The sequence below is a fragment of the Gobio gobio genome (assembly GCF_949357685.1).
Source record: "Gobio gobio genome assembly, chromosome: 18".
NCBI classification, from domain to species: domain Eukaryota; kingdom Metazoa; phylum Chordata; class Actinopteri; order Cypriniformes; family Gobionidae; genus Gobio; species Gobio gobio.
The window spans coordinates 47,043,163-47,062,803 of NC_137111.1; the positions used below are offsets into that span (position 1 = coordinate 47,043,163).

The window sequence follows — 19,641 nt, forward strand, 5'->3', positions numbered from 1 at the left end:
CAGCACTTGATGTGAGCAGTAACAATGGTGTCGTTTTTACTGTATCAATCTCAACCTGTGGGAGTGGATTCACAGCGTCTTCTCGACATGAACAACACGAGCCAAACTCTTCCAGTCTCAGCTGCAACTACAGTTTTTGAGGGCGGGGCAAAGCAGGCCATAGGTGGGCATTATGCAAATTAGTTACAAATCTACAGAGGTTTGAGCAGGAAGTGAGACAGGAATTATTGACGACTCGTTTTGGCAGAATTGCTTCTTTCTTTTAGGAGACAATAACTTATCTGCACTTTGATCTTCGCAGAGCTTTTACATTCACAAACAGCTGTTATTACACACTACATGAAAAATAATATCTGAAAAATCATAATAGTGGCCCTTTAAAGGATGTAAAGATGTCAAATAAGTCTCTGGTGAGTGTGTAAGTGAAGTTTTAGCTCAAAATATCCCACAGATAATTTTTCATTACTTTTTTACGTAACTTTTTGAGGGTGAGCAAAATGCACCGTTTTTGTGTGTGACCCTTTAAATGCAAATGAGCTGATGCTCCCCGCCCCCTTTCAAGAAGAGGGCGGAGCTTCAAGAGCTCGTGTTAGTTTAATTATGGTTGTGTTTTTATCTTATTTTGTGTTTCGTACTGTACTGCAATAAATGTGAAAAGACGGATGCGACAAATGTGCTCGAACTACAACAACTCTTCCTCTTCTCAACATGGCCTTTGATGAGTTTTCACGGGGGCGGGGTTTATGTACATTTTAGAGTTAGTGAAGCTTGTGTAGTCCCTAACAGCCATTTGTTGTAGTCCTTAAAAAGTGAGCAGTCCCTTTGCTTTGAACTTTGAGCGTCGTAACTTTGCAGATGTTGTTTATGCTCAAACAGCGACACTACACACTCGTAATAATCATAATCGACTACTCCTTTAAGAACTTTGTTTCTTTCAAGGTGGGTTGCACCAATAAGGATTAAATTAAGCACAGTTTAGAGCTAATCTAGGATTTGTTGATCTAGCCTTTATTTTAAATCGAGTTGAGTTGTACCAGATTAACAAATCAGGGATTAAAATTTAACCTGCGATTAAAACCTCCATTTATGATTAATTTTTGTCGCCATGATGGATACGCCATTGACAGCAACAATACTAATATTTAATTTCCTTCTTTATTGACCACCAGAAAATCTCTCTTTGACATAAGTACCTCTAGCCGATAAAGGAAATAAACTTGTAAAATGTCAGCTGTCTTTATAAAGCGCTATGTAGAGAGACAATTACTGATCAAGCAGGCAATGAAAACAGCGTGTGCGTAAAATATATTTTAACCGTGATTGAGATTTAAATCTGATTTTAAAGTTGTGGAGCAACAGGATTAAAGTTAATCTATCTTAAATAGAAATTAAATCCAGGATCAAAATGATGGTTTAAATGTAAACCTGCTTATTTTTAAACAAGGTTTAAAGTTTGCTGCAACAGAATTATTAGATAAACCTTGATTTAATCTAGATTTAAGATTAATCCTTGTTGGTGCAACCCACCCTTAGAATAGCATGCACTGATGAATCAATAAGACAAGAAACATGCCTTAAGAAAGTGGATAGAGCTGATTTTGACTTCATAAGACAAAAAAATGAATTAAAATGGAATTGAGCTGAATATCGTCTTAGCTGGAGCTGCTTTTGAAGTGATGAACTGGGCAACATTGACACTGTTATTGAACTAAACTGAATCAACATTACACTAAACATTGTCTTCTGCAGAGCTGCTTATAGCTGAAGTCATTTCTTAAAGGTGCAGTGTGTAATATTTAGGAGGATATTGACAGAAATGCAATATAACATCCATAACTATGTTTTCAGTGGTGTATAAAGACCTTACATAATGAGCCGTTATGTTTTTATAACCTTAGAATGAGCCGTTTCTATCTACACACACAGCGGGTCCCTTACAGTGAAGTCGCCGCCATGTTTCTACAGTAGCCCTAAAGGGACAAACTTCTCTACAGAGCGCTAGCTACTCTCTGCTGTCTCATACGACGACATCTTTGTCCTGTGTCGGCCACCGTAGCTTCTCTTTGTGCTTCGAAAGAGAGGCGTGAGCGGTTGCAATTCACAACCTCACCACTAGATGCCGCTAAAATTCACACACTGCACCTTTAAATTATGAATGTTACAATTTTACAGGTTTACTACTGTGGTTGAGGAGATTCCCCCTTCTATATGTAAAGCGCTTTGAGTGCCTAGAAAAGCGCTATATAAATGTAACAAAATATTATTATAAGCTGTTTTAAAATGATCTGAATTGCATAAAGCACTATAGAAATACAGGCGCCTCGACTTAAAACGCACTGAATGCATGTAAACGCCTCTTTAAGTAAACACACTCACATGGGATTGGACCGCCGGCCTCCGCGGTTTCCTTTTTTTCCGATGACAGGAGTGCCGAAGTGTTCAGGGTTGGTAAGAGGAAGCCTGTCGAGTGTCTGGAAGGGAATCAGAGAGCCAGTTAGCGCCAAGAAAGCCACACTGAGCGCTATCAGCCCAGAAACAACACAAGCACACTGAGGCGGATGCTTCATCTTAGCTCACAATTCATGATATTGCCATTACTGAGGCCGAGCCAAACCTTAAGAGTCAGGGCTGCATGATTAATCTAAATAATACATTCAAGATTCAAGATTCAAGAGTTTTATTTGTCACATACACAGTTATATACACAATATACAACTGGCAGTGAAATGTAAACAGGTCCGCTCCATGGACAGTGCAAATAACAATTGACCAATTGACAGGCAATTCACCAATTGACCTATCGGTAAGCCCCTCCCCTCGAACGCAGATGAGCCAATGGCAGTTGAGTATCAGTTGCGCTGGGACCGGAACTCGGACATCTTTAGGTTTCAACGCCATAGAGAAACATTGGAAAATCTGAAGCTCTCATCGGTTTGATGGTAGCCTGGATGCCAGCCGAACTTAGCCCCGCCCACAACATTTTTACACGGGCAGTTCGGTCTGGACTTGATCGGTAGAGAAGAAATTATGCCCGAACAGAAGCTATTCGGACCAATGAAATTGTCAGGGCGGGCTTCAGACGATGATGGACAGATGGTAAACAGAAACGTAATCATCCACGTCATCAAAGGCGCTTGGGTTGAATTTGTTCTAATCCTAAACGGAGAACTTGTTCGTATATGCGTTCACTTTTACTATTTCTCTCAGAAATTATGATGTTGGTAAGTACTCTGTGTATCCTTATTTTACAACACCGGCAAAGATCGTTCACTCCTCTTTTTCTTCTAACGTATTCCAGCGTGCGTGCAGACAGGGTTGCCAAGTCTTTACAACAAAACACGCCCAATTGCTAACATTCCGCAAAACTAGCCAAAAACAAGCCCAATAGCTTTCCAGGGGGGTTGTCCAGGGGGGAAAGGCATTTGGGGGGTAAAATATGTGTTATTTTGGCAGGGCTGCCAGCTAAAATTTGCATTCCTGGGTCTGTATTTCACATAATTGGGGTCGCTTCAACCCGCGGACATGGCAACACAGTGCAGTTAAGTTCTGTCGACATTTGACAACTAACGTTATGCGTCGCTCCATTGCTCTAATTGGTTGTAGGTCTATCCAATTGAGATCTTTCCTGGTTCGGTTGAAACACGCCCCATAATCACAGCCCAACGGAGCACAATCAGACTCATATTCTGGCTAGAATTGAGTATGACGACGTCAGGCTAGTTTGATGGTGTTTATGCTACAGAAATGCTCAAATGTCGTGCCTGAGGTACTGTAACACTGATTCCAGGGATCCTGAGAGGATTTTCTGTTTGTCAAACTCTCATTAAGTTACGATTAAAGTCCCTGCTAACATACAAACCGAAATAACTAACTGTTCTCACGCCATGTAACACTGTAGGTCAAAAACTACATTTCAGTGCCTCTCCATATTAAACTGGTTATATGTACATTAATTTAATTTTAGATATGTTTAAGGTCTACATTATCTGTCTTACTAAGGAGGACTCCTATTTTGATGGGTATTCTAGTCTACGGGTAGTGAAAGGAAGAGCTCGCACGCAGTTTACCGGAGTTGTTTTGCAGATACAAAGTTTACCAGTTATTAACTGCACCCCCGAAAAGTCATAAGCTCTGTGTATATGTTTGTTTACTGTGAGTTGTTTGAGTGTTTTTGTGTAGTTTGCTGTGTATGTTAATGGTAATGCAACGGAGAGAGAGAGTTTGTGAATGAGACGTTAATGCGCACTTCTAATGCTTTGTTTGTTCAGCTCTTACGATTATTTTTTTGGAGTGAATAACGATGCAATAAACTTGATAAACCATCAGTAAAGTTTGGCCATCATTCGGACGGGATATACGCTACATTCTGTGTCCAAAAACATCTCGGGATAAGGTTTTCATAAGATATAGCAACTCCGTTTGTTTGTCCGAGTTAGCAACAGTAACTAAGGGAGGCGGGGCTTACCGATAGGTCAATTGTGCAGCCCTACAAACAAGCACAACATTTTAAAACCCCATTCGCAGGGAGCTGCTATAAACATGTCTAGAGTTTACTTTAACCTAACAGGAAGATTCTCGTCAAGCTGTTGCTCTGCCAAGACAAAACTGACATTCTGGAAGACAACGACACACGAACTCTCACTTGTGTACCTAGAAGTGTTTGCATACTTGCGTAGAACATGTTTCATGCCTTAGACAACTGCCAGTCGAGCGCACTGTTGAGCAAACACTGAGACGTGACACAGTTTCTAACAATCACCCGGGAATCAAACGCCTCAGACTCCACACGGTTCTGGGTCATTTCATCTACCCGTTATATATACACGTACAAATCTTAATACATAGGATTAGAAGTTAAACTCATGATTTTTACATAAAGGAATTAGTGAACACAGGAATGAATAAATCATTTTATGACTTCAGGTTTGCAATGAAAAACTCAAATCAGAATGTTTCAAACGAATATTGTTTTCATTTATAATCAATCAAGTTCTCTTTCAAAACACTGGATCTGAAAGTCTCAATGTCTGTAGAAATTAGGGCTGGGTATTGACACCAATTTCACAATTCGATTCGATTTCGATTCACAAGCTTTCGATTCGATTCAATTCAATATGGATTATTTTGGATATGTATCAGGTATAATACATGGAAAATGTTCTCAAGGAAAACACATTTCTGAACTAATGTTGTAAACTATGGGAGTCAGTTGATACTACATTAGCCTACTAATATTGTAACAAATCAACAGATTTCTATACAAACACTTAAATGACACTAAATTATGTTGCATCGCATATATAATAAAGTTATAATATTAACTTTACAATTACATAAACATAATTCTACTCCAATTATTTTTTTGAAATATAAACATTTAAATGGTGGCTGCATAAAAACTTGCCAGATTTATTCATACATACATGCATTAAATATTAAAGAGAACATTGACAATGAATATCCTATGTAATGTGGTGCATATAATTAGCAAAATGCTCCTCTCTAGAGTTAATTTTTCTAGCTGAATAACGAGTTTATGGACACATAACATTGTTTTCAAGTCGTTTTACTGACATCTTTCTGCGGTTGAAACACTGATTGAGCGATTATGTGACATGATACGGATTTCGGTAAGTTGTCCTGTATCTTTAACACACTTTCAGAAGCTCATTTGTGTTTATTTCGCGCTGTAACTGGTATTAAAGCGGAAGAGAAGATCCGTTCATATTTGCTCCGCGCTGCCGCTTCTCTTGAGCGATCTTGCGCCACAGCTCCAAAGCGGTATTTATGTTTTTGAATTTCATAGAAAAATCGACGTAATTTGAAATCTGAGACTTTGTTTCATATCAATAGTAATAAAGCACAAAGATTATTGTGATTTATTGGATGGGAGGCACGCTACAATGTTTATTTCATTCATTAACTGAAAACAGGATGACTAATCGATTCTTGGGATGTAAGAATCGATATTGTTTTGTAAAAGTGAGAATTGATTAAAATCGAGAAATCAATATTTTTTACCCAGCCCTAGTAGAAATACCCCTTAAATTTCAACTAAAGTAAATTCATTTGTAAAATGACAGTGTCCGGAACAGGATGTGATGCGAAAGGCAGCGATGTAAAGGACTTTACTAATCTTGCAGAAGGAGAAAGAGCACTTGCCTCACTCTCAGCGAAGTGGCGCGCTCCTTTCAGGCAGAGAGACGAACGCCTGAGGGTCTTCTCATCACCGTCATCAAACACTGCACAGAGAGAGAGAGAGAGACAGACAGAGAGAGAGACGGGTTATCACACACACTCTACATCTATCAAGTCTTGCTGTTGTGTTTGTGCTCTACTAGAGCAGGCTTTCCTGCTTGAATGTTGATTATTCTCCCATATTCTCCATTGTTGCCGCTCCTCTTTTCCCAGTCTGTCATTAACGCCCTGGGGTGCGTTTCCCAAAAGCGCCGTTACGGTCGCAAGTTCCGTCTTTATCAACATTGTTCAACCAGTCGGTGTTTCCCGAAACCATAGTTCCAACGAACACTGGCAAAAGGCATTGTAAGTAGGGTTGGGTATCGTTTGGGTTTTTTTCGATTCCGGTGCCAAACCGATACTTTTAAAACGGTTCCGGTGCCTAAACGGTGCCTGAACCGATACTTTTTTCTTTTTTTTTAAATGGCCACAAAACGAGGTGGATAATATTAAATGGCTTTTTATTTATTTATTTAAATTGAACCATTTATTAAAAGTTTAATGTATACTTAAATGTATGAATATAAATAAATACAAAACACAATTGACTTATTTACAAATTATAATTGACTTATTTACAAATTCACAGTAAAACCTAATAGCCACCTAACCCAACTACAACAAGCCTAATATAACTCTAAATAACAGTTACAGTAATAACAGCAGTTAGCCTAGTCTGTATTCTCGGTATGCTACTAACCAGCTTCGAGCTTCAGCTTTATTTTGAAATATGATCATATTCTCTGGCTAAATATTTTAGAACGCATCGCCTTAATGTTTCCATGGCGACGCGTCATGTTTCTCACATGACACACAGCAGCCGCAATAGCGCTGACAGCTCAGCTGTATCGGGTTTATTTCGTTTTTTCTTTTTATTCAAAATATTCACAAACTTCTTAACTGTGTCACAAACTATCTGATGTTCAAATGTGTGAGTGAATGTGTGTTAGTTGATCTATAAAGCACAATGGGCGGCGCCATGTTAGTTTGCGACTCAGAATCGGATCTGTCGGATTTACAACACTTGAGTTCATTCTCGTCTCATGAAATACATGAAAGTGACCAGTGAACTGGAAGAAGAATAGAATAAACTATATAGTTACTATATAATGTGCATGTATCTGATGTGAATAAAACATGTAACGTTAGTCAAATTATAACCGTCTGAAAGGATTGTCATTGCCGCTTTCATAGACATCAGGGTGTGTTTTTTGCTTGTAGCCGACTTATGAGCATTTAAATGTCTGAAACCTGAAATAAACATGATGTGGTTGAAAACACTGAATAGTTGTCATGAGTTGTGATGTGACCAGCGCTGAGCGTCTGTCTCTGGCTCGGCCAAAGCACCCGAAAGCACGTTTGAATTTTGGCACCGAAATGAGGAACCGAAATCTGCGTTCTGATTCGGTCCGGTACATACCGGTTATATAAGTACCGGTGCCATATTGGAACCGGATTTCGGTACCCAACCCTAATTGTAAGGTTGAAAATAATCAAAGATATTTGATATTGAACAAAGACATTTGCTCTACTGTTGTCCACCCCCATCTTAACCTCATCAGAAGGGCCATTTGCAATTCCTGACGACAAAGAGATCACAGCTTTAGTACAGTGGGAGAAGCTTGATCTGATTGGTTAGTTTGAACGTCTCGCGTTTAGTCTGATTGGTCAATTTGATGTTTGAATTTGGTGACATCAGGGAAAAGGATAAAAGAAGATCACAACGGTAGCTCTCTCTCTTTTTATCCTCTGGCTTTTCTCTGCTTAGGGCTCTGTCATCTCTCTCTCTCTCATGCTGAGTACAATTAAGGGTTCAAGTTTATCATAACATACATACATTTGAAACTATTTTAAGTGTAACCATAACCAGATTTTGTGTTTCCGTTTAAAAGAGATTTCTGTGCATTATGTAATTGGCATAACACATTTACCTGACTGTTAATAAATGGTTACATTTTCTATCTATTCTGACTTACTCTATAATTCTCTAGTAGATTATGACAACGAAAGGTTAAACGGAATGATTAAATGTGACTAACTATTAAATATAAATGACCAAACAACCAATTGGCATTCCATCCTAAATTCGAGATTATGATAAATGGAGTCAGATAAAGATATATTAGAATTAAATCCACTCTACCCAGCTGGAAAACACAGATTACCATTGTTACCGTCCTTGAAACGAATTTAGCGGTTTTACAGCATCGCAAACTTGCTCTCGACCTGTGGTTAGAAGCATAGTTCCTTGTTTGAGCAAGCTGACATTTAGCACAATCTATATCTTTTATTTCAAATACATACAAATGTCATTTATGTCTTTTAGTTTGTCAAGAGATTTAATGCACTACGTAAGAACGAGCCGATATTAAATCTGGAAATAAAGCAAATAAACTGAGAAAAGTGCTCAGGTGTCCATAATTTACAGCAAAAAAAATCTGATGTCAAAATAATTCATTAAAAAGCAGTTATTACTCCACCCCCTTCGTGACATCATTAACGAATGTGGTTAAACGACAGATTTGCGACAATATGGTTTCGGGAAACAGTCGTGACAAGTTGATTTCTTCAACGATGTAACGTACTATGGTAGTTAAGCAGTGAGTTATGTCGTTGTACGGGAAAAGCACCCTTGCTTACTTCCTGTCTCTATGAAGCCCCGCCTTCTGAAAAGCCCACTGTGCTCTGATTGGTCGGCTGGAGCAGTGTGTTGTGATTGGTTGAGCGCTTCCAGCGTGTTTGGGAAATGTCCCGCCCCTTACCATAACCGCCAGTTTCAACAAACTACTAACTAACCCCGCCCCTTTATTCTGCATATTAATTATTTAAATGAGGAATATTGTGACGTGTTCGTTCCAAAACAGCAACAATACACACTAAAGAAAAATCATAATAGGGCAGTTTCTGTGCTGCCTTTGTTTAAATGGCTAGAGGATCGGGTGAATAGGACACTAAAATATCCATTGTATTTTTTCCCAAATTCAGTTTTATCTGTTTTAATTCTGTTATTTTGCCATTTTAAGACTTTATTTTAATGGTTGAATTACATAAGTAATAAAAAAGCATGGCTAATTATTTGAATTAATTAAAAAAATATTTATTAATACATTTAAAAAATCCCAGAAATTCTGTTCAGAGTATCTGGCAATCAAATGAAGGCATAAAACATACTGTACAACTGTAATATATTTCTGTCACAATTTCTTCAAGTTAAACTGAACTTTTATTTTGACGGGTTGCCATGAAGAGGTTTGAGTTTCTGTGTGTTTATGATATGATTTTATTTTTTCTCAAGTTAAACGGTAAATGTTGATGAAGTGACTCTGGAGATGAAGTTCATGCGTTCATGTCCTCACACAGTGAGACGGCAGAGGCTGAAAACGTGTGTGTGTGTGTGTGTGTGTGTGTGTGTGTGTGTGTGTGTGTGTGTGTGAAATTAAACCATTCATTCAAGGTTATTATAGTTTTGCATTTTTCATTCGTTTTTTTTCGTTTTTTTTTTTCGTTTTGACATTTGTTTTTAAATACAGTTTAGTTTTAATTGGTTTTTAAAGTAGGTTTGCTAGTTTATTTTAGTTTTTAGTTTTTGAAAATGCCTCGTTTTAGTTTTTTAGTGTTAGTCTTTTTTTGGAATTTGGGTTATTTGTCAGGGGCAAGATTCAAAAAGGTCAGAAAAAGTATTGTGTAATAATAACTCAACAAAAACATCATACAATTTTAGAAAATATGAATTCAAAAATAAAACCAGTACATAAAATGTACATATGGGCACAAATATGTAAACACTCAACACTCTTCAGTGCAAAATGTGTGTGTGACGTGTGCCAGTAAAAAACCTAAAGAGCCAACCGACTAAAATACAAATATATAGCTAAACCTAAACGGAGCTAAACCTATACAAATACCACAGCTGTACAATTTTCACACCCTTTACTAAATGTACCCTATACAATAGCCCACTCATCTGAACTGAAGCAGTAAACATTCAGTGTAAAAGTAAACAAACGACATAACATTATTTAATATTTGAATCACAGCTTATATAGTGTTTTGACATCGACAACCCGAGGGCATTTTACCTCAAACTTGCGAATAGTTAACTTTCTGTGATTGTGTAAAGGTAAACAAAATGTCCCCACAAAGATGGCAATATCCGAAATCCTCGTCCTTGTGGGGACATTTTTTGGTCCCCATGAGGAAAACATCTTATAAATCAGACTAAGTGATGTTTTTTGAAAATGTAAAAATACAGAATGTCTCCTGTGATGGGTAGGTTTAGGGGCAGGGTGTGTGTGTGTGTGTGTGTGTGTGTGTGTGTGTGTGTGTGTGTGTGTGTGTGTGTGTGTGTGTGTGTGTGTGTGTGTGTGTGTGATGGGTAGGTTTAGGGGCAGGGGCAGTGTGTGTGTGTGTGTGTGTGATGGGTAGGTTTAGGGGCAGGGGCAGGGGCAGTGTGTGTGTGTGTGTGTGTGTGTGTGTGTGTGTGTGTGTGTGTGTGTGTGTGTGTGTGTGTGTGTGTGTGTGTGTGTGTGATGGGTAGGTTTAGGGGCAGGGGCAGTGTAGGGGGATAGAATATACAGTTTATACAGTATAAAAACCATTACGCCTATGGAAAGTCCCCATAAACCATGAAAACCCAACATGTGTGTGTGTGTGTGTGTGTGTGTGTGTGTGTGTGTGTGTGTGTGTGTGTGTGTGTGTGTGTGTGTGTGTGTGTGTGTGTGTGTGTGTGTGTGTGAGACGCGTCAGTGAGAGACGCAGGGAAAGGAAATGCAACTGAACGTTATTTGCTCTATGAAAGACATTGACAAAGACGAAAACTAAGGACGTTTGATCTTTAATGTATTTATTTTTATTTTATTTGAGCTAGTTTTGCCAAACACACATTACAGTTTTGGTCAGTTATCGTTTTTTTGTAATGCCTCGTTTTTATTTCAGTTAACAACAATGTTTTTTCCCACCTAGTTTTCGTTGTTTCGTTCGTTTTCGTTAACGATTATAACCTTGATTCACACAGAGACACGCAGAATTCAGATTTAAATCTTTAGATTCTGTCTGCGTTTTCCACACTGCAGAAATCATAGAGCCCTAGATGAAGCGAGTCCATATCATGTGTTTATGAACACCAAATGAGAATAAAACTTCATTAGGAGCTACAACATACAATATGGTTCAAATTAAATGGAAAGAACGACAGTGTCAAATTATAGACACACAAACCATCTGCTGGAGAAAACATCTGCTGTGACTCACTATATTCACATTAAGCCATCAGAATGAGGAATAAAAACAACATTTCATGTTTTCGTGAGAGATGGAGACTGACTCATCTCATATTCTTCTAACATACAATGAAACACAATCACAACCTTAAAGGGTTAGTTCACCCAAAAATGAAAATTCTGTCATTAATTACTTCCCCTCATGTCGTTCGACACCCGTCAGACCTCCGTTCATCTTCAGACACAAATGAAGATATTTTAGTGTAAATCTGATGGCTCTGAAAGGCCTCCATTGGCTCAATGGCACGGTTCACTCTCAAGACCCTTAAAAGATACTAAAGACGTCGTTACAAAGTCCATCTCACTACAGTGGTTCTACAATAACTTTATGAATCGGCGAGAATAGTTTTTGTGCGCAAAAAAACCCCAAATAACGACTTACATAGTGATGACGATTTCAAAACACGGCCTCATGAAGCTTCGAAGCGTTATGAATCAGTGAGTCGATTCAGCAGTTTGGTGGTTTGACACGCGATCCGAATCATCATTCGACTCACTGATTCATAACGCTTCGAAGCTTCATGATGCCGTGTTTTGAAATCGTCATCACTATATAAGTCGTTATTTAGGGTTTTTTTGCAAACAAAAACTATTCTCGTCACTCCATAAAGTTATTGTAGAACCACTGTAGTGAGATGGACTTTGTAACGACGTCTTTAGTGCCTTTTAAGGGTCTTGAGAGTGTAAAGTGCATTGTGTCAATGGAGGCCTTTCTCAGCATCAGATTTACACTAAAATATCTTCATTTGTGTTCTGAAGATGAACGGAGGTCTGACGGGTGTCCAACGACATGAGGGGAAGTAATTAATGACAGAATTTTCCTTTTTGGGTGAACTAACCCTTTAAGCAAACCATAAAACGAGGACAGAGTCATTTCCCTCTTGGGTTTGAGCGGCTGTGCAGCGCTGAAGGAAGTGTAATGGCTTACCCACGGTGTAGAGGCTGGCGTCAGTGAGTTTGTTGATGATGGCCTCCTGGTAGATCCCGTCTTGGTTCTTGGCTTCGACCACAGCGCCCACCTGACACCAGAGAAACACACACACTCGTTCAGAGGCTTTCACTGTGTTGCACCACTCGCTGGGACTGCACTTAAAGCACTGAAGCTGGAGAGAAGCAACCGGAATGTGTTTATCTAGAAGCGGCTGTGAGGGTTTATCATGTTCGGTGAGCTACAGGGCTTCAGACTAACTTTTTGCCTTGGTTGCACTGGTGCGCCTAACTTTTTTATTTAGGTGCACCCAAATTTTTCCCTGGCACACGTCCCCTTTAACGCCACTATTTCAAGGTCACCTTTTTATCATACACATTCATACATATTATGATTGTTAATAAGATGAACGCAACACACGCCTCGCGAGCAGCGGGACTTTTATTATGCCACAGTCGCCGGCTCCACTTCCTCTGGTCATGAGTGTGAGGTAACGCAGCTCTGATGATCATATTAGACACATCTGAGTGTGTTGATGCAGTGTTTTTCCTACATTGAAACAAATTTTTCTCCTGCCAAAGCCTTGTTTGATGAGTTATTGTGATTTATGAGTGATGTAGTAGATGACTGCTGCGCTTGTGTTAACTGAGTGACAGAGAGAACGATCAGAGAGCACTCTCTCTGTCTTCAAAATAAGCATTCTTAGCTTTCTAATATTTCACATATTACGTCAATCAAAATCAAAAGGTCGGAAGACCGAATCCATGTTGCACGTGGCGCTATCAGACAATGTTTTCCTTTAATTACCGCTGGGTGTGAATTGCGCTCAAAAAACGTTGACTCTTCTCTGACCAGCTGACATAAAGCATACTTTCAATAAACGGGGAACAAATCCTATCCGGTTATGAAGTGTTTTCTGTGTGTTGATAATGTTCTAACAGACGGGATTCACACACAACACGTCTGCTAATGTCCGATTCGCCACCTGATGACTCATTAGAACCGAATCATTTCAACGACTGGTTAGAACAACTGATCTGTCCAACACTGAACTCACGAATCAGTTTAATCATTTACTCAGAACATCTGAAATGAGAACACAAGTGTGCTTACACAATTTAGCAAGAGTGGGTGTAAGAGTTTAATTATCCACAGTCTTTCATCTTATTTATGTTCGCAATGTGTAGTAAAATAAATAGCCTATAAATCACTTAGTTTAGACTAGAGTGAGGTGAACCCAGAACAAAGTTGTTATTAGCTAGCTGATCATTTTATGAAATTGTATATGGCAGAAAATTAGGCTATTTGTTCATTTTTTTAATACTACTTTTTAATATTGATATGATTATATACCAAAACAGTTATCTGTAAATAGTGTAAAAATGAGGAACAAAAACAAACATCAAGGTATCAAAATAAGAAGCAAAAATTACAAACTTTCTTTGAATTTATTTAAAATGTATTGTCAGTATTGCACTTGCAGATCATGTGGGTAGGGTACTTTTTCACTGTGTGTGTGTGTGTGTGTGTGTGTGTGTGTGTGTGTGTGTGTGTGTGTGTGTGTGTGTGTGTGTGTGTGTGTGTGTGTGTGTGTGTGTGTGTGTGTGTGTGTGTGTGTGTGTGTGTGTGTGTGTGTGTGTGTGTGTGTGTGTTTGTGTATGGATGACCATGTCTGTCAACCACCACCGAAGACCATTTTTGACCCAGGAAAAACCCTGTGATGATGGGATGGCGTTACTCTGTGTGTTCTCTCAGCGGCTGCTGTGACACTTGTTCACACTGCAGTGAGAGGAAAGCGTTTCTGCACAATAAAACCGTAGATTTGATGTCATCGACAGGCCACGCCCTCACACGTCCCGGTTCCTCGGGTAAAATAGTAATTTCTCACGATTTACAAATAGTTGGAAACATTTGGGATATTGTAAGTACTCAACTGAACAAAATATATAACACTGGCCTAGTGGTTTTTGGGATATTTTCCTGAAAATGTTTTACATAGTGCACCTTTAATAAGGGGTTATCTATATTTAATTGATTATTTATGCAGTGTAGACTGTTTGATAACTTAAATTTGAACTTTAACTATTCAATTTATGTATATTTCATACCTGTTAGACACAGGTAAATATGACATTTATTAATGGGTTTAAGTGAAGATTGTTTTAAGTTCACAAATTGATATAACTTTTAATAATACTGAAATGTTGAATGTCTATCATTAATATTTAATTTCATCAGTATCAGTTTTAGTATCAGTGATACTGGCCTTCATTCATAAAAAAATTACAACAAATAATTAAAATATAAATATAATATTTTATATTATAACATATTTTATTTTTTATCATATGTTTTGTATTTTATTCTGTATGTTGCATTTTACCTTTTTTTAATTTCTTATGTTTGATGTATATGTTTGTATGGAACATGATTTTTTATGTAAAGCACTTTGAACTGCATTATATGCCTGAAAAGTGCTATATAAATAAAGTTTAATATTATTATTATACTGTTTTTAAGTTGTTTCTACATTAATTTGGAGAGTAACTGTGAAATATATATATAATATAAAAATATTAATAGTTTTTAATCGTGATTGATCACAGAACCAGTTTTTTAATCGATTGACAGCACTAATATGTATATTATAATAATATATATATTTAATTGTTTTGCATTTTATTGCTATTGTCCATCAAGTGTAAGGGCTGTGACAGCCGTGAGAGTTTCATCTGGTCTGCTCTCGTCCTCATGTTTGAACTGCTTGTATTTGTCATTTATTCTCTCTGAAAAAGAGTCAGTAAGAGCTCAAAGCAAACACTTCTGCCAGACATAAGCGAGATGTTTTCTGATGAGCTGATGGCAGCCGGCGGAGAATAATTACTGTCATATTCATAATCACAGCTACAGATGCAATGGCTGCTTTACCAGGAGATTTTAAACAAACGATTGAGCTAAAAAAAAAAGAAAAGGAAAGGGAAAACAAACAAAGATTTCAACGCAATATAAATATGAAATAGAGGATTATATGGATGACTGGCATCAAACATGAACAGCGTGTCCAAACCAGCGTGTCATTGTGATGCATTCTGGGAACTTGACAGATGTGATCACGGTCTACTTTTACTGTATGTAAAGAGCAGATTCTTTAACCCTATGAAGCCTACTTTATCATATTTGATATGTACATTAATAAGGCCTGTAAATGATCAATAAGATTTTAGGTTTTATCAAGTTAAAGTCTCAGTATAACTGTACAAACGTCCTTTAGATCTCATTGATTTACTTTATGTCTATATAAATATCAGCATATTTGCATTTTTTTGCTCAGTTTGAGCCTCTGAATAAAACTGAGCTGTTTTCTTACATATCCTCCATATTCTCACTAGCCCTATGAAATGTGTTTGATTTTTTTCCCAAATTATGTTTGATTTTTTTCTCAAATTCTATATGAAATGTTTTCGATTTTTTCTCAAATTCCGTATAAAATTTATTAGATTTTCCCCCAAATTCCGTTTAATTGTTTCTCAAATTCCGATACATTTTTTTCCCAAATTCATTATTTTTTCTTTAAAAAATTTCTGGATTCCGTTTTTTTCTGGTTAAATTAACTTTTAGTAATCAAAAAGCATGTCTAATTAATTGAAATCATAAAACTTATACAATTAAGTTTAATTTACGTTTAGGGCCATATGAAATACGTTTGATTTTTTCCCCTCAAAATCCATTTTATTTTATTTTTATCACTCTTTCCAATTACACTGATTGCTGGCATGTCTATTTAATTGGTGGTTTGAAAGTTGGATTTAAAGGGACTATATGCAACTTTTTCCCCAAAATAAACGTAACAATAGCCTTTTTATTTTACCATTTATGACTCAAAGATCTCCTGATGAGCATACTGACACCTTGTCCGCTCACAGTGGGTGCACCTATAAGTCTGTATCCTATTTTTCATATTTTCTGGCGGGTCGTCTTTTCCCGCGCTGTCTGCGGATGTGACGTCACCACCACTGCGAGAGCCAGCAGAAAATGAGAGCAGTTCTGTTTTTTGGCCACAGGTGTCAGTCGCGAGTTTAAATTTCAGAAAAACGCATATAGCCCCTTTAATGCAACAAACATGATCCCTGCACGATCTAATCTATAGCGTCTTATTAAGTCACTGTTATCCATCGTCTGCAACACATTTCTTCTTTCTGCCATTTTCTCCACTGCTAAAGAAACTCTTAAGCCTCTTAAAAGTCCTCGTCTGTGCTCCTAACGAATTTGACCTTAAGACCTCTTTTAAGAGTGAAGATGCTTTCTGAATTACTTTTTTCTTTACTAGGATTTTTTAGTTAATTTTAAGAGTAAACGCCCACAGAATTTTCTTAGAATTTTGTCACTAGGAGCGACTCTTTGCATTAAGATTCTTTATGAATACGGGCCCAGGATGTGATGCAACACGGCCTGTATTTGTGCTGAAGGAGGCAGATCGGCTCTTACCTTCAGAAGTCCTCTGATGTGCTCGTCGTGCACCTCCGCATGGGACGCGTCCGGTCTGAAGGTGACCTGGAAAGAGCCACACACACACACACACACACAGTCAGTGAGGAGAGGAAACACGGAAGGGCTTTCCCTAAAGGCCCAGAAGCATCGATCGCTCGTATCAGGAAGCCAGATCCTCACCAGAGAGACCCGAAGGTCCCCGTGTTGATATCAAACCAAACACACGGAGTAACCCAATCACTGTGTGGCACAGAACACAAGATCATTATACGGAAAGAGGAGCGGATCAGACATCCTGTGCGAGAGGATGGGGGGGACGAGATGTCACAAATACCCACAACACACATTATTAAGACGAAGCTGAAATCTGAATTAAACGGATGTGGCATTTGAATGACAGGAAGAAGAATTGTCTGAATCGCAAACTAAACATAAATAATGCATTTAATTTAAATCCGATTACATGAATAGAAACATTGTCAGAATGTAAATATGCTGATTGTGTAATATACACAAGCGTACTAATAATAAACAAGAATATGAGAAAGTCCGTAGTGGATTGACTCTGTGAAGTCCGATCATTCTCACACGGACGTGACTGTGTGTTTATGGTTACACATGTACAACTCCAGCTGTGGTGTGAGCGGCTTGTGGAGTGACTATCATCAGTGAGACGTGTGTGTGTGTGTGTGTGTGTGTGTGTGTGTCGTTGTCACAGGAGACAATAAGTCTCACACTTCAGTATCTCGCCACAGTCACGTCTAATGGAGCTCTGATTGCTCTGCAGCAGGTCAACGCTGACGAACGAATCCTCAATTACACTCAATGTGTGTGTGTGTGTGTGTGTGTGTGTGTGTGTATATATATACACACACACACACACACACACATATACATACAGGATTCGACCCTTTCCATGTGCTTGTCCTTCGTCCTTAGACCGGTCATTCACTTGTCCGGAAAGAAATGGCATTTTTTGTGTTGTAAATGTAATTTATTCTGAAGCGTGTTCAGCTTTGATATATTTAAATCTGCATATTTGTGATATTTTTACCTTTATAAAGAGCATTTTCCGCTAATCTTATTAAATGTATCTATGCTTCATCTTTCATTTTAAAATCTTACATTTGATCAATATATTAAATTAGAATAAAGACACGATCGGGCTGTTACCAGTCAAATTAAATCATCTACTCTGAACAATTACAACTGCTTTAAATAATGTTATGAGATTATTTTAAATATTTTTGAATATGCAAATAAGAAATGTTGGAAAGAATGACTTTTAAACACGAAACTAAACCACCAGTAGGTGGCGTCGGGTGACCGTCTAATGGTGCATTCACACCAGACGCGAATGAAACGCTTTGCGCGAGTGATGTACATGTTAAGTCAATTTAAAGACGCGAATAGACATTCTGCGGCGCGAATTGAGCGTTTCAGGCGTTTGACTCATCTGCAAGTTGAAATATCTGAACTTTGGCGGATATTCGCGCCGCGTTAACCAATCAGGAGCTTGCTCTAGTAATGACAACAGTCAGTACGTTTACATGGACAACAATACTCCGATATTAATCTGATTAAGACTATACTCTGATGAAGAAACTAACATGTAAACAGCGATTTCTAATGACCTTAATCCGGTTAAAGCCATACTCGAATTAAACAAAAATCGAATAAGGAGACGTGGAGTATTAGTTTCTCTTCCTCTCAATTCCGATTTTGTTTTAACTCCTACGGTGGCCGATTTAGTCCAAGATTAACATGGCTTCCAGTTCGCCCTCGTCCACATTCGACACGGTGCCATCGAGTGTTAAAACGCCAAAGGCGAAGCTTGAATTTACGGGTATGTCCCTCTTTGGCTAATGTACTTTCAAGATGGAGGAGCAACATGGCGACCCGCATTCAAACCCCTCACCCGTATGTATTTTCAATGGCATATTATAAACTTACGAGAATACTTTATTACTTGAAAGAAGTAAATATACATTAATGAGCACACATATTTTTGAAAGAACTAAGTGTTTTTAGCTAAGAATAAACTACAAAAGTTACACAGTGTAGCTTTACGTATCTGTCAGTCTGAAATGTTGCTGCCATGACGTGTTAGTGCGTGTCTTGCTTGACTGCTCATTCTGACCATAGACCGTAAAAAATCTGACACGGATATCAGTAATCCCAGATTCATAATCGTCTGCTTACAACAGCGGTCGGGAAGCTCTAGGCTCGCGAGGCATATGGCCATTGAGTGAACGCCTGTGGCTCGACGGCAGGAGAAAACAATCCAAACAATCACCATTTTGAAACCTTAATTTTCATCATTAATCAAAGCGATTATTCGAAATGTAGGCAGTCAAGAAGGAGGCAAGACGGGGAGTGTCTCTTCAAAAAAAAACCCTGAAAAACACAATATATAATGTATAAAAATTACATGAAAAAGTATAAAAATCACTTGTTTTTATAAAGTGTCACTGTCCAACAGCGAAACCCGCAGGTAAAGTCCATTGATTTGAACAGACCCATGAAAGTCGCGCTATGATTGGACGTCGGACAGCGCAGCATGGCATGGGGACGTAATGACGCACCATTAATCAAACTATTTTCTATAACATGTAAAACGGGAACATGAGCCGAATATTCTAAAGGCAACTCATGTAAACACATTAATCAGAATATTGTCTTATTCAGAATAAGGTCAATAATTAGATT

The 19,641-nt window shown here is 38.1% G+C and overlaps 1 protein-coding gene across 4 annotated transcripts in view; it reads right to left on the bottom strand.

Annotated features, from left to right (window-relative positions):
- Positions 1-19,641, bottom strand: part of arid4b (AT-rich interaction domain 4B) — a 168,525-nt gene that overhangs the window by 80,389 nt on the left and 68,495 nt on the right. For all 4 annotated transcript variants that reach the window (XM_079843602.1, XM_079843604.1, XM_079843601.1 and 1 more), the window contains exons 4-7: positions 16,930-16,995; positions 12,445-12,535; positions 6,163-6,242; positions 2,377-2,471 (exon numbers count right to left, since the gene is read on the bottom strand). In XM_079843602.1, the coding sequence (XP_079699728.1) occupies positions 2,377-2,471; positions 6,163-6,242; positions 12,445-12,535; positions 16,930-16,995 (332 nt within the window). The remainder of the gene's footprint in view (positions 1-2,376; positions 2,472-6,162; positions 6,243-12,444; positions 12,536-16,929; positions 16,996-19,641) is intronic.